This window comes from Pongo abelii, chromosome 5 (assembly GCF_028885655.2).
Source record: "Pongo abelii isolate AG06213 chromosome 5, NHGRI_mPonAbe1-v2.0_pri, whole genome shotgun sequence".
Taxonomy (NCBI): domain Eukaryota; kingdom Metazoa; phylum Chordata; class Mammalia; order Primates; family Hominidae; genus Pongo; species Pongo abelii.
Genome location: NC_071990.2, coordinates 144,680,416 through 144,694,974, shown reverse-complemented (window position 1 = coordinate 144,694,974; position 14,559 = coordinate 144,680,416). Strand labels below are relative to the sequence as shown.

General features: G+C 37.3%; 1 protein-coding gene across 11 annotated transcripts in view; it reads right to left on the bottom strand.

Annotated features, from left to right (window-relative positions):
- Positions 1-14,559, bottom strand: part of AIG1 (androgen induced 1) — a 290,545-nt gene that overhangs the window by 205,479 nt on the left and 70,507 nt on the right. For 9 of the 11 annotated variants that reach the window (XM_054558246.2, XM_054558241.2, XM_054558240.2 and 6 more), the window contains one exon: positions 7,026-7,181. The exons of the other annotated variants lie outside the window; for them this stretch is intronic. In XM_054558246.2, the coding sequence (XP_054414221.1) occupies positions 7,026-7,181 (156 nt within the window). The remainder of the gene's footprint in view (positions 1-7,025; positions 7,182-14,559) is intronic. 11 annotated transcript variants of the gene reach the window in all.

Below are 14,559 nucleotides of genomic sequence, written 5' to 3'. Positions count from 1 at the left end.
TACATTTAAACATATGATGTCCTTGGTCTTTTGAAAAGCTATTAAAAAATAATTGTAAAACCACTCACCTAGTTTTGGTAATTACAGTTTTCTGAGCCTTTCTCCTGCTATTGGGAAAACATGGCTCATTTTCCTTACTGATCTTGAATAAATCCTCATCTATGAACCTTCCTTCTTAGGTAACTCAATTCACATTCCTTATTTCAGTGCAGGGGGCAAGAATTTGATTAACTCCACCTGCAGTGTACTGGGTTCTACCATAAAACATGACCTAGCCAATGTACTTTTAACTTCAGAGGTGAAAAGAAAGGAAAAGGACATTTAAAGAAACTTAAAACATCAGTTAAGGCTTAAAGAAAATAGAAAAGTCTTGACTTTAGGTACCTGTGTGAAGATTTAATAAAGAGAGGATCAGAAGATATTAAGTGCATATATATGTATATATACACATTTATTTTTATTTATTTATTTTTTTTTTGAGACAGAGTCTCACTCTGTCACGCAGGCTGGAGTGCGGTGGCACAATCTCTGCTCACTGCAAGCGCCGCCTCCTGGGTTCACGCTGTTCTCCTGCCTCAGCCTCCCAAGTAGCTGGGACTACAGGCGCCCACCACCACGCCCGGCTAATTTTTTGTATTTTTTTTTTAGTAGAGACGGGGTTTCACTGTGTTAGCCAGGATGGTCTCGATCTCCTGACCTCATGATCATTTTTAAAATGTGTATTTTTAAGTTGAATCCAGAGTTTGTGGAACAAGGTAAACAATTTATTTCTTTAAATTTCCCCCTTAATATCAAAACAGAAGGAAAAGCATTTGCTTTTATTTATAATCTCAAATAGAATCAAATTCTCTTCCTTTATGTGTTATATTAACAGACCTTAATATTAGTTATCAATATTAATTTTCTGGTTTCCCATTTAAGCCTATCTCTTTCATTTAAAAATCAGTAATGAAACTGCAATTTTTAAGTTGTAGGTTTAGGACTATCTAAATTTATATGCATCTCAAAACCTCTTACAGATAGCTTAGAATTAGCTACTATGTCAACAAATGAAGACTTTTGGGAATTACTTGTTTAAAACAATAGCAATATACTTTTTCTTTGAGTTTGCATTTGAGATTTTAAATCCATTTTCCATGTTTCCTAAGAAAGCAGATACCATACAGTCCCATTACAAGTAAAATCAAGTTTTAAAGGATTCTAGAATAGGTTGATACCTATAGAATCTTCACCAAGTCTTTACAAGACATGATTATAACACTAAAAATAGTTACTTAACAAACAGCTTTGAGTCTAAACTCAGATAAGAAGGTCAAATTTCTGAAAAGTTAATACAGGCACATGGCAGTTTGCTCCTAATAACCTGGACACCCATCCCAGGTTAGAACTGATCAAAACCTCCAAGATCTCCTCAGGCCCACTCAGAAAGGGCTATCATCTTCATACCGGGATGCAGCAGACCAGCACTGGGGCTAGAGCAACCAAACCAACACCAGGGCAAAAGTGTACTGGTAAGGTTATGAGGTTAGATCACGTGCATTATTCAAGTTAAGCAGCTACAAATGAATAGGATGCACAATCTAGAATGAATAAAAAATGTATAATTAGCTGGGTATGGTAGCTTGTCCCTGTAATCTGGCTACTCAGGAGGCTGAGGCAGGAGAATCACTTGAGGCCAGGAGTTCAAGACCAGCCTGGGAAATTTAGTGGGACCCCTGTCTCCAAAATAATTTTTTTAATTTAGCAGGGCATAGTGGTGCATGCCTGTAGTCCTAGCTACTTGGGAGACTGAGGTGAGAGGACCCCTTAAACCCACGGGGTTTAGGCTGCAGTGAAATATCATTGCACTACATTCCAGCCTGGGGAAGAGGGTGAAACCCTGCCTCTATAAAACAAAGACAGAAAGTTTAAAATCTATAAAATATATAAATAATTGTTCCTTTTCATTAAAGGGCTGCTTTGGTAGGCAGTTGGAGACACATTTAAGATTCCTGAGAAGGGCACTTTCATAGTCATTAAACTCATATATATATTATTTATTCATTTATTTATTTATTTGCTGTTTCTGCTCTTCTCTCATGCCCCGCCCCCCCCTTTTTGGTTAAAAGCCTAAGCCTAGTCTCTTAGCCATAATGGTATCTGCCAACACAAAAGTCAACAAACTCACAGGAGACAAAAGACATTCTTGGTCTGATTGCTGCTAATAAACTTCAGTGCTTCCAGACCACATAATGTCATAGAATTATTTGTAATGCTTCTTTAAAAGGGTGACAGGGTTCAGAAATAAACTGCACATGGTAAGAAGAGCCTCCCATGGGTTATCCCTGCAAAATTAGTTGCAAGGCTTTGGGAGTGGTGGTGGTTTCCGGCCATTAGCATTACTAATCAAGGCTAGCTTCGTATTTATGGGAATCTACACAAATCAGGATGATACATGCCATGTTCATTCAAGCAACCCTGCCTGATTTCTTCAAGGCTATGCTGAAATAAAACTTTCCTCCAATTATCTTTGATTGGAATGTTTCATGATTTTTATGTATCCTTGAGATGAACAGAGACCATGAAGTGGACGCATTAGGTGCACGGGTCACAAAATCATATTTAGGGCTTCATGCTCACATACAGCAATTACTGTCAACTCTCAATTAACCTCGTTACTGGAGGAAGCATTAATGTAGAAAATACAAATCCCAGATAACCCACCCATGTCTTTCTTGCTGCCATGGTTTGAGCTGAGGTGAGAGAGAGAGAAAGAGAGAGATAATGGGAGCATCAGGAAAAGCCCTCAGGGGCCAATAGGTCTCTTCAGGAAAATTTGTGCGAAGTTGATAAATTCAGCTGTACAGAGGTAATGCATTCACTCTTTACTCTCTTTTTATGCCCGATGCCATTTTGCCTGCACCATGAAGCAAAAATAACTTTGCTTTCCCTTTCAACTTCTGACTGACAAAAAGTAGAAAGGCAGTAGGCAAAGAAAGACAGTAGATAGTAGCCAGGGAAGCACTCTGCAAGGTTGGCAGTGCCCCAGCAGTCAGGGTGGTAGAGCAGGGGAGGCCTCTGGGGACTCAGGGTGGTAGAGCAGGGGAGGCCTTTGAGTCCTATAGGACTTAAAGCTGAGGCTCTGCGCCTGCAGCTATAGGATGCCCGGTGCTCCCCTGGCACAGAGAGGGTGCTTAAGAATTCTGTCCCTTAGGATTTTGACTGTGTCCACCAAAGTGATGAAGATGTTTACTTATAAATATTATCACTAATCACCTGCACACATGATAAGCATTTTTATGCTACAGATTCCTACAGGCATAATTCTGCTTCCATCAGTTCCTGGCCATTAATGCTCTTCCATCCTTCTGATGTAATGAGCCTTCTGGGTTGGCACTTCCATTCCAGGCCAGGAGGCACAGAAAAAGTAAAAATGATGCTTCTTCATGTGATTCCTTGTGGCATTGCTCCAGGGAGAGTTTGCATTTTAATAAGGAAGAAAGTCCTAAGTCATAAGAATGAAACTACAGGAGGATTCTAGACCCTTTTGAGCAGTTGGGGGAACAGGGAAAAAGGTACAGAAAGGACAGGGGAAGCTCTGAAGCCACAGTGAAGACACAGCACCTTGGAAAGGAAAGGTGGGAAATAACCTTACAGACAGACAGAAAGATGAAAAATCACAAAATTAAATGTTTTAGTGAAAAAAAAATTTTGTGTTAAAATACTGATATAGTTTGGCTGTGTCCCTACGCAAATCTCATCTTGAATTGTAGCTCCCATAATCTCTATGTGTCGTGGGAGGGACCCAGTGGGAGGTAATTGAATCATGGGGGCGAGTTTTTCCCATGCTGTTCTCATGATAGTGAATAAGTCTCACAAGATCTGATGGCTTTATAAAGGGGAGTTCCCCTGAACACACTCTCTTGCCACCATGTAAGACATGACTTTGCTCCTCCTTTGCCTTCCCCCATGATTGTGAGGCCTCCACAGCCATGTGAAACTGTAAGTCAATTAAACCTCTTTCCTTTATAAATTACTCAAGTCTCGGGTATGTCTTCATTAGCAGTGTGAGAACAGACGAATACAAATACTTGTAAAGAGGCACATTCATATATTGTATAAATATGACTTCGCAATAAAATTAATGGGATTTGGGAAGGAACAATTTATCAGGCTTTTTTGGCCTCAAAATGAATTTCTGTGTATTAGAGTGAGAAGTCTGGTGGAAATTGCATAAATAGATACAAAACATCAAATGACAGAGCAAGACAGAAACAGTAGAAAACATATGATGATTTCTAGAGAATACTGACCTAGATTCTTCTTAAAACAGGGGAGAGGAGAGAGAGAAAGGAGGGGGGAAAAAGAGAGAAAGAAATGTCACTTTCTTTGAAAGGAACATTTAAAAGTTTAGGAAAATAATAGACTAGTAACTATGAAGGGAACAGTGACTCACAGTAACAGGGATGATTATGAAAGATGGAAATAGTGACTACAAAATATCAATGGCCAAAAAAAAAATGAGTTAAAAACATCAATGAGTTACACATCTCTGATTCCTTATCTATTCTTTGATTTCTTTTGTGATTCTCAAGAGCACTGATCCCCTCCATGTGCTGGGTGACATGGGAAGCCCTGGTCGCAGTGATGAGGATTGGCTGGGCCGTCAGAGAGCCACTAGGACAGCTGCACCCACACGCCATGAAAGTGTGATGCTGGGACTTCTGGTTTAAGAGAGATGGGGTGGGTGGGGATGAAAGGCACTTTTATTCCTCTTTTTTCTAAAACATAGGCAAAACAACAAAGACAGTGATAGATGGAGGAAAATATCAGATGTACTAAAACAAATAACTAAACAAAAAGGCCACCACTTGTTTTATAAACCATGAAACATACATGGGATAACTTTAGGAAAGACACTGAGAGTTGACATATACTTCAAGCTTCAGGCAGGTGCAAGTTTCCCCCAAAGGAAGGTCAAAAATGCCTAAAGGGCATATGCCATGAGCTTTTGAGGAGAGTAGCAAAATTTACAACATAAGTCGAAATTTTCCCTGTAGAGACATAATTTGATATCACATATGGAAGGGAGCTAAGAGAAAACATGTTAACACTGTACTCATGTTTACTTTTTTTTTTTTTTTGAGACAGAGTCTTGCTCTGTTGCCCAGGCTGGAGTGCAGTGGTGAGATCTCAGCTCACTGCAACCTCCACGTCCCGGGTTCAAGCTATTCTCCTGCATCAGCCTCCCGAGTAGCTGGGACTAAAGGAGCCCACCACCACGCCTGGCTCATTTTTTGTATTTCTAGTAGAGATGGGGTTTCACTGTGTTAGCCAGGATGGTCTCAATCTCCTGGCCTCATGATCTGCCCGCCTTGGCCTCCCAAAGTGCTGGGACTACAGGTGTGAGCCACTGCGCCTGGCCTACTTTTTTATTGTATTACTACTGTAGTCCTTCTAGGCAATGAAGGCTTCCACAGGCAATGACATGTCTATAGAAATTCCAAGGGAGTAGACGTTAAAAAAGAAAAGATATATACATGATATATATAATATACATGCATATACTATATATTAGATATAGATGCATATACATGTACACACAGAGAGACTGAGATTTTCTAGATAATTCTTTTATGCAGAAAGTATGTATCTTTGTGCTTTATGGTAATAGAAATTTTCTCTTAGATGACTATTCTGATAGAAAGTATTTGAATTTTATATGGAAAGTCCAAAGAAGGAAATATTAAGTAATATGGAAAGCATTAAACTCTGCTATGCTAAACAATGGAATTTGAGAGATTTGCTGGTTAGCTTCAATCTGAGTACTCACTTATTTAAGTTTTCAGAGGACAAGGATGAGGGAATGAGGAGTGTGAACAAATTATAATGCTCTCTGGCCATTGTGTTGTTCTCAGGGTTAAGGGCTATTTATTTCATCCAAGAACATATAATTTGGCACACAGAAAAAGCAATTCAGTGACCATCTGAGTGTCTACTAATTGTTCTTAAAGCAAGCATGTAGGGCCTTTTACCAGCTACGAACCTGACAAATATGAGTAATCCACTGGAAGGACTTATGAACAACTTTCTGACTCTTCCTACAATGGACTCGGTGCATGTGCTAGACCACATCACTGAGACTTCTGTTTTTCCCCAAAGTCAGCTGGCAAATGAAAGGTCTGAATTTGAATTAAATAACAACTTCTTACTCATCTTTACAGTGTGTGATATTTATGAGTTATCTTCTCCTGGCTACGCAGAGGTTAAAATCTGTAGGGTCTCTGAGGGCCTTTAAAAAAACATGGTTTATGTGCAGACAATGGAAAATTAACAGACTTGTGAAGGAAGATGAGTTATGGAGAGAACCTAACTGAAAACAATGAAAATCAATGAAGTCAAAACAGACCCAAACATTAAGAGGCATTTACTTCAGTGATAGTAGCTAATGGCACAGCTGGGTAACTGAAGAAGTATGAGCTAATACTGATCTCCTCTCCCAAGTTCAAAAGCCTGGTTGACCCAAGGACCCTACCTTTCAAGTCTGGGCTGCTTAAGAAACTGATAGACTGAATTGTGTCCTCTGCAAAATTCATATGTGGAAGCCCTAACCCCCAGAATCTCGCAATGTGACTGTATTTGGAGACTGGGTTTTTCAAGAGGTGATTATATATGGTTGAATGAGGTCATTAGGGGGCCCTAATCTAATATGACTGCTATACCTTATAAAAATAGGAAGTTTAGGCAAAGACAGGCACAGAGGGATGACAGTGTGAAGACACAGTCAGAAAGCGCTATCTGCAAGCCAAGGGGAGAGAGGCCTCAGAAGAAACAAACCCTGTGGACACCTGCATCTCAGACTTCAGCCTCCAGAACTACGAGAAAATAAATGTTTGTTGTTTAAGCCACTGCATCTGTGCTACTGACAGCTCCAGCAAACTAAAAATACAGAAACCTCTTATAATGAACTCTTTTTTTTTCTCTTAGAAGTCTGAAATAAGAGCCAAGTTTCTTTTGTGGCTAAATGCATCCTCCATCATACTCACAACCCCAACAGGAAAGGCCAACACAGCTAACATCCAGTCCCGGAGAGAGATGAGCTTCTTGAGCTGCCTCTCTTGCTCCTGGTTCCCACTTCCTCGAGTCAGAAGACTGGAAAGATCAGTCAGCACACAGATGCCAAAAAAGACAGCCTGGATAACCTGTAGGGGGACAACAGCCGGTATGAGTCATTAAGATCTAGAGACCCAAGCTGTGGAATAGCAAATGAGCTGCTGGTGTACAACATGACATCTGATAAGAAAGGATCAGAAGCATATTTTAAAGAGCTGCTCCTAGAAATAGAGAACTGACATTTACAACTTGCTTTTATAGAGAAAGTTCATCTTTAAAACACCACTTCCATTTTCACTCACCTCAGGACAAGTGCAAAACATGCACGCACACACACATCTAAATAGGGCCCAACAGAAAGAAGTATCAACGATCAAACTGCAGGGCCATTATTTTAAAGCATCATGTCTATGGTTTGTCATGGTTTCTACTATGTCATGTCTAAATCACGTCTATGGTTTCTACTAGTCAATATAACTAGTGAGTTTTAACAAACATCTAAGAAGTGAAAACAAAAGGGTGAGGACGGTCTGAATAACAAGACAATTCAGTCTAAATGTGAAAAACTTTCCTATGCTTTCATCTCTTACATTTAGATATTTTTTCTACCAAAGGAAGTGGTAGGAAGCGGGTCCTTGAGTCATAAAAAAATCGACCGAATGTAATAATTAAGGCTGATATGAAACAAATTTCTGTTGTCAAACTTGAACCAAATGACCTTCTACTCAAGTTTTTAGTATTTATGAAATAAAATATTTCCAAAGTAATATAAACAGAGATACCTATACAATTTCTCTAACCCCCCCCAAAAAAAACTACAGGTTATACATTCCCCAAATCAATTATGAATGGAAGCATTTAGATCAGCTATGTTTTATTTACTTGGACCATTGCAAAGGGAGAACACTGCAGGCAGCATACTGTAATGCAGCTAGACAGATGATCATTCAAATTATGGAAAGGGCAGAAAATGTATCTCCTGCACACAAAGTCATACCCAATTAGCACCAAAGATAGATTCAGGAAAATTTTTCTGGCTTTCTTTCTACTGAAAATAGTTTACAGATGATATCTTTGTAAAAGACACAATTTTACTCATTGCCTCTTTAGAAAAGATAGCAAGGACCTTTTTTGGTAAATTTCCTCATTGGCAGTAGAAAGAGTCTGTGAAAGCTCTGTGGATAGGGTCCTCACAAGGGAAGAAGGATTCTAAAAAGTATTTAGTTCCATCACTTAGCACAGCACTAGAACACTGAAATTGTTAACCTAGACTTTCTGGAGTTCATCAAATCTTACTATTATTAGTCAGTCTTAGGCAGAGTAATGTTCTATGTTTCCTCATAACGTAGCCTGTCTTTAGCTTCAGTGACTTGAGGTTTATTGTCATTCTTTCTACAGCCAGAAAAGCCAGAGTAAAAGAAGCTAAAACTGCCACAATTGAGAACGACACAATAGAAGTGTTGGCAAGAGTCATGTTTTGATAACTAGAAATAACTTAAATAACTCAGGGAATAATTTCATACTTAGAAAAATGTTCTATTTTCTATTTTTCATATATTTCTATTCATATCTTTCTATTTTTCATATCCTAGGACTTTAGATGTTTGAATCTCTATGTTGGCCCTAATGGAGTTTGATTAAACTGGAGTGACCCTACCAGAGAATAATAATCTTCATGCTAATCTGGCTAGTAAACATAAAAAGGTAACTAATAACCAGGGAAATGCAAACTAAGACCACAATGAGGTAGCATTTCTCACCAGTGTAATTATTTACAATTTAATTCTGACAATACCAAGTGTCACAAAGATGTAGGACAACCAGAAAGCTCATGGTAGGAATGCAAATGTGGACAACCACTTTGAAAAACAACTGACAATATCTACAGATGCTCCTCAACTTATGATGCAGCTAAGTCCCTATAAACTCATAGTAAACTGAAAATATCTTAAGTTGGAAATGCATTTAATACACCCGACATATAGAATAGCAGAGCTTAACTTAGCCTATCTAAAATGTGCTCAGAACACATACATTAGTCTGCAGTTGGGCGAAATCATCTAACACAAAGCCTGTTTTATGATAAAATGTTGAAAATATCATGTAACTTATTAAATATTGTGCTGAACATGAAATATTGAATGTGATCACTTTCACACCAGCATAAAGTCGAAATATAATAAGTCAAAAATTCTGAGTTGTGGACCATCTATAGTAATTTAAAGATGCATATACTCTATTTATTTCGTGATGTAATTATAAAGGGCATTCCCTACAGAAACTCTCATACATGTGTACTAGTCATATCTACCAAAGGTTAATTTGAGTGTTCATTGCTTCAAAAAAGTTGAAATAACTATATGTTTCTTAATAGCTGACTGGATAAATAATGGTGTTATATTCATACAATGGAAATCTAAACAAACATAAACATTTTATTTTCACAACAAAATGTTAAACCGAAAAAAAAAAAAAAAAAAGGAAACCAGGAAAGAAGTCTGACAATTAAAATCAATTTCAAAAAAAAATGCAAAGATAAATTTAAGGATGCAGGGATATGAAGTAATACATGAAGAAATGTGTGGGAATTAATAACATTGCATTAAGGTACCTCTAGAGAGAGAACGATAAGATTGGAGGAAATATTATCTGTACATGGCCTCAACTGTACAAATAATATTTTATTTCTTAAGTTGGTTATTTGGCATACTGAAATTGATTGTATTATTCTCTCTCTATTTCACTGGTGTAAAATATTTTCAAATAACTTAAAAGTTTAAAGAGAGTGGTTTTTATTGTTTTGAAATATAGTTGGCTAGCCTCTTTCAAATCCTTCCCTTCTAATTCAATATCCCTTAGTTTTAAAGATTGATAAAAAATAGGGTTTGGTAAGCTCAAAAAGCCTAGTTACTGCATTATATGTAAAATTTCTGTGAGGTTTTTATTTATAGGCAGAGGAAATAGAATATTGCCTTGGTACTGATAAAGCGTAAATACCTGGAGACCACTGAATTGTTTTATGCAGCCTGGAAAGCAAGGAAACATGATGGAGGATAAGTCCAAGAAAGAAAGTTCTGGTTAAAGCTATTGCAATACCCTCCAAAGACAAGTGAATTCACTACAACTGTTCACCTAAAAACTCCATGATACAGTAACTGGACCAAGTTTGCCTTCACACCATAAACAACTAGACATTTGGACTAAATATATGAACCAGGCTTTTCAGATATTGGACTTCTTACTCAGCAATCAGTCAGATAAATCTCTTTTTAAAGGGCTTACCAGATGAAATCAAGCCCATCTTAGATAATTTTCCTTTTTCCACATAAAGTAATGTAGTTACAAGAATAATCATATTCACATTCTTCCCAAACTCAGTTGGAGGGGAATACACAAAGGTGAATGTCTTTGGGGGTCATTTTAGAAGTCTACCTACTTTAGGTTTTAGGGTACCTGTGTGCAATATGCAGGTTAGTTACATATGTATACATGTGCCATGCTGGTGCGCTGCACCCACTAACTCGTCATCTAGCATTAGGTATATCTCCCAATGCTATCACTCCCCCCTCCCCCCACCCCACAACAGTCCCCAGAGTGTGATGTTCCCCTTCCTGTGTCCATGTGTTCTCATTGTTCAATTCCCACCTATGAGTGAGAATACGCGGTGTTTGGTTTTTTGTTCTTGCGATAGTTTACTGAGAATGATGATTTCCAATTTCATCCATGTCCCTACAAAGGACATGAACTCATCATTTTTTATGGCTGCATAGTATTCCATGGTGTATATGTACCACATTTTCTTAATCCAGTCTGTCATTGTTGGACATTTGGGTTGGTTCCAAGTCTTTGCTATTGTGAATAATGCCACAATAAACATACGTGTGCATGTGTCTTTATAGCAGCATGATTTATAGTCCTTTGGGTATATACCCAGTAATGGGATGGCTGGGTCAAATGGTATTTCTAGTTCTAGATCCTTGAGGAATTGCCACACTGACTTCCACAATGGTTGAACTAGTTTACAGTCCCACCAACAGTGTAAAAGTGTTCCTATTTCTCCACATCCTCTAATAAATAAATAAATAAATAAATAAGTAAATAAAATTAAAAAAAAATATTACCAGGCATACAAAGAAGAAGAAAAGTATGACTCCTAAATGGAAGAAAAATCAATCAATAAACCTGGATCCAAATAACAGAGATACTAGAAGTTGGAGATAAGGATGTTTGAACAGCCATTGCTCCATATTCAGATACACCTTGGAGATATTGTGGGTTTGGTTCCAGACAACTGCAATAATGCAAGTAACACAATAAAAAAAAAAGAAGTCTATCTACTACAAGCAATAGGCTAAACAATTCTCAAAGCTCATTCAGGATAGAGATGTATTCCAGTTCTGACTAATCACATAGAAGAGGCCTTATTGGCTACAACAGGCATTCAGTAGAGACTCAAGAAGTCTCATGCCTAAATAGTGGCACTAACATAGCCCTGGAATAAAGGCTAACATAGATCCACCCAAACAATACTTAAAAATAGCCCTCAAACAAACAAAAAAAAGCTGATCTACAAGTAGTTTAAATGCCTATTAAAAACAAAATTCTACATTATTTAAAGGAAGACAACAAATTCCAGACATTCAACAACATAGTGCACTATGTCCATCATCCAATAAAAATTATTGAACATGTCAAGCAGTAGAAAAACATCCTTAACCAAAAGAAAAGCCATTCAATAAAAACAGATGTAGAAATAACAGAAATATTGGAATTGGTAGACAAGGGCATTAAACAACTAAATTAAATCAGTTCAAAAAGTTAAAGGAAGACATAAAAATAATGAGAGAAATAAGACATTAAAAAGAATCAAAGTTAATATTCAAAAGTTAAAAAAAATCTGAAATCATAAAGTCATTGTATGGAAATAATAGCATATTAGACACTGAAAAAGAAAAGATTAAAAACTGAATACATAGAAAACATGAAAACATGAAACTTTCCAAAATTAATCACTGAAAGAAGAAAGACTTTAAATATTAACAATCTAAGTGAACTGTGAGAAAATATCAAGCAGTCTAACATATGTGTATTGGAGACCCAAAGGTCAGGTAGAAAAAAAAAACTGAAGAAATAATGGCTGAAGTTTTTCGAAGTTTTCTGAAAACTATAAACCCACAGATCCAAGAAGCTCAACAGTGGAGTATACACAAAGAAAACCGTATCAATGCCCAGTGTAATCAAATTTCATAAAATTTTGACAAAGATGGAAATTTTAAAGCCACTGGAGGGAAAAAACATATCACCATACAGAACAAAAAGAATTAACACATATTTCTTGTGTAAAATGATCCAAGCCAAGAAACAATGAAACAATATCTTTTAAGTCTTATAATGGAGAAAAACTCTCAAAGGTGAAAGACTTTTTCAGATAAACAGAAACTGAGAGAATTAATTATCATTAGACTTTCACTAAAGGATATATTAGAGGAATGAAGAAATGATATCACATATGGAAATCTATACAGATCAATGACAATTGCTGAAAAATAGAGGTGGATAATACAGATATGAAAATAAATATAAAAGATTTTTACTTTTCTAATTTCTACATTTATTAACGATAATTAACTAAAGCAAAAATATAACAATTTTGTGAAGTTTTAAGAATATTTAGAAGTAAAATTTATAATAACAACAGCACCAAGGACAAGAAAGAAAGAATGGAAGGTATATAGTTGTAAGGTTGTTACATTACACATAAAGTTGTATAATATTAGTTGGCAGCAGACTGTGATAAGTTAAATATGCATATTGTAAACCACAGAGCAACCACTAAAAGAATAGAGGGCATCAGCTAATGTATTAGTTGACCATTGTTGCATAACAAATTACCACAAACTTAGCAGCTAAAACACCACCAATATATTCCTTCTCAGTTTGTAGGTCAGGTGCCCAGGAAGGTTACTCTAGGTTTTATGGTTAGGGTACCACAACACCAAAATTAATGTGTTGGCCAAGCTAGGCCCTTATGTGGAGGCCGAAAGAAAAGATCTACTTCCAAGCTCATTCAGGTTGGTAGAATCCAGTCCCTTGACATTGTGAGACTAAGATTCGTGTTTCTTTATTGGCTGTTGGCTAGGGTCACTCTTGGTTCCTTGTGTCTGTTCTCCAGTCCTTGTACATGGTCCCTTCCATCTTCAAAGCCAGCAAGAGAATGTTGAATCCTCCTTATGCATCAGATCTCTGACTTTCCTTTCTGCTTTCCTCATCTCTCATTGGCTTGAAAAAGCTCTCTGCCTTTAAGACTCATGTGATATAATCAAGCCCACCTGGATAGTGTTCATTTCTTAAGGCCATATATTGTAACACAATGAAAGGAATTATATCTCATCATATTCACAGGTTCCTGACATTAGTGTGAAACATCTTTGGGGCCATTTAAAAAATTTTGCCTCCCATAGCTAATAAGCCAATAGTGAAAATAAAATGAAATACTAGCAATATTAAATTAATTCAGGAAAAAGTCAAAATTTGGGGAAAAGGAAGAAAGAATAAATGGAACAAAAAGAAAACTAAAATAAGATATCAGACTTAACTCAACAATGTCTGTAATTACACTAAATATAAATGGTTTAAGCTCTCCAATGCAAAGGCAGGGATTATCAGATTGGATTTTAAAAACCAAACCAAAACAAAAAAAAGCATGTAAGTATAAATGTAAAGTTGGTTAAAAGTAAATGAATGCAAACACTAACCATAAGAAGGCTGAAGTAACTACACTAATATTAAAGTAGGCTTCCAGCATGTTCTCACTTATAACCGACAGCTAAATGATGAGAACACATGGACACAGAAAGGGGAACAACAAACAGTGGGATCTATTGAGGGGTGGAGGTGGGAAGAGGGAGAGGATCAGGAATAATAACTAACAGGTATCAGGCTAATACCTGGGTGATGAAATAATCTGTACAACAAACCCCAATGACACACATTTACCTGTGTAACACATTTGCACATGTACCCCTGAATTTAAAAGTTCTTTTTTTTTTCTTGAGACAGAGTCTCGCTCTGTCACCCAAGCTAGAGTGCAGTTGCAAGATCTCAGTTCACTGCAACTTCTGCCCCCTGGGTTAAAGCGGTTCTCCTGTCTCAGTAGCTAGGATTACAGGCACGCACCACCACACCCAGCTAATTTTTGTGTTTTTAGTAGAGATGGGGTCTCACCATGTTGACCATACTGGCAGGTTTCGAACTCCTGACCTCGTGATCCGCCTGCCTCAGCCTCCCAAAGTGCTGGGATTACAGGTGTGAGCCACCACACCCGGCCCCAAAAGTTCTTTTTATTAAGTAGGTTTCCAGAGCAAGCTAAGCATACAGTAGGGAACACTTTTTTCTCTTTTGAACCTTCATAGTCAACAACACTGTAGAGATATATTTTTCTCTGTGAGACCTCAGATTTTCCTACTT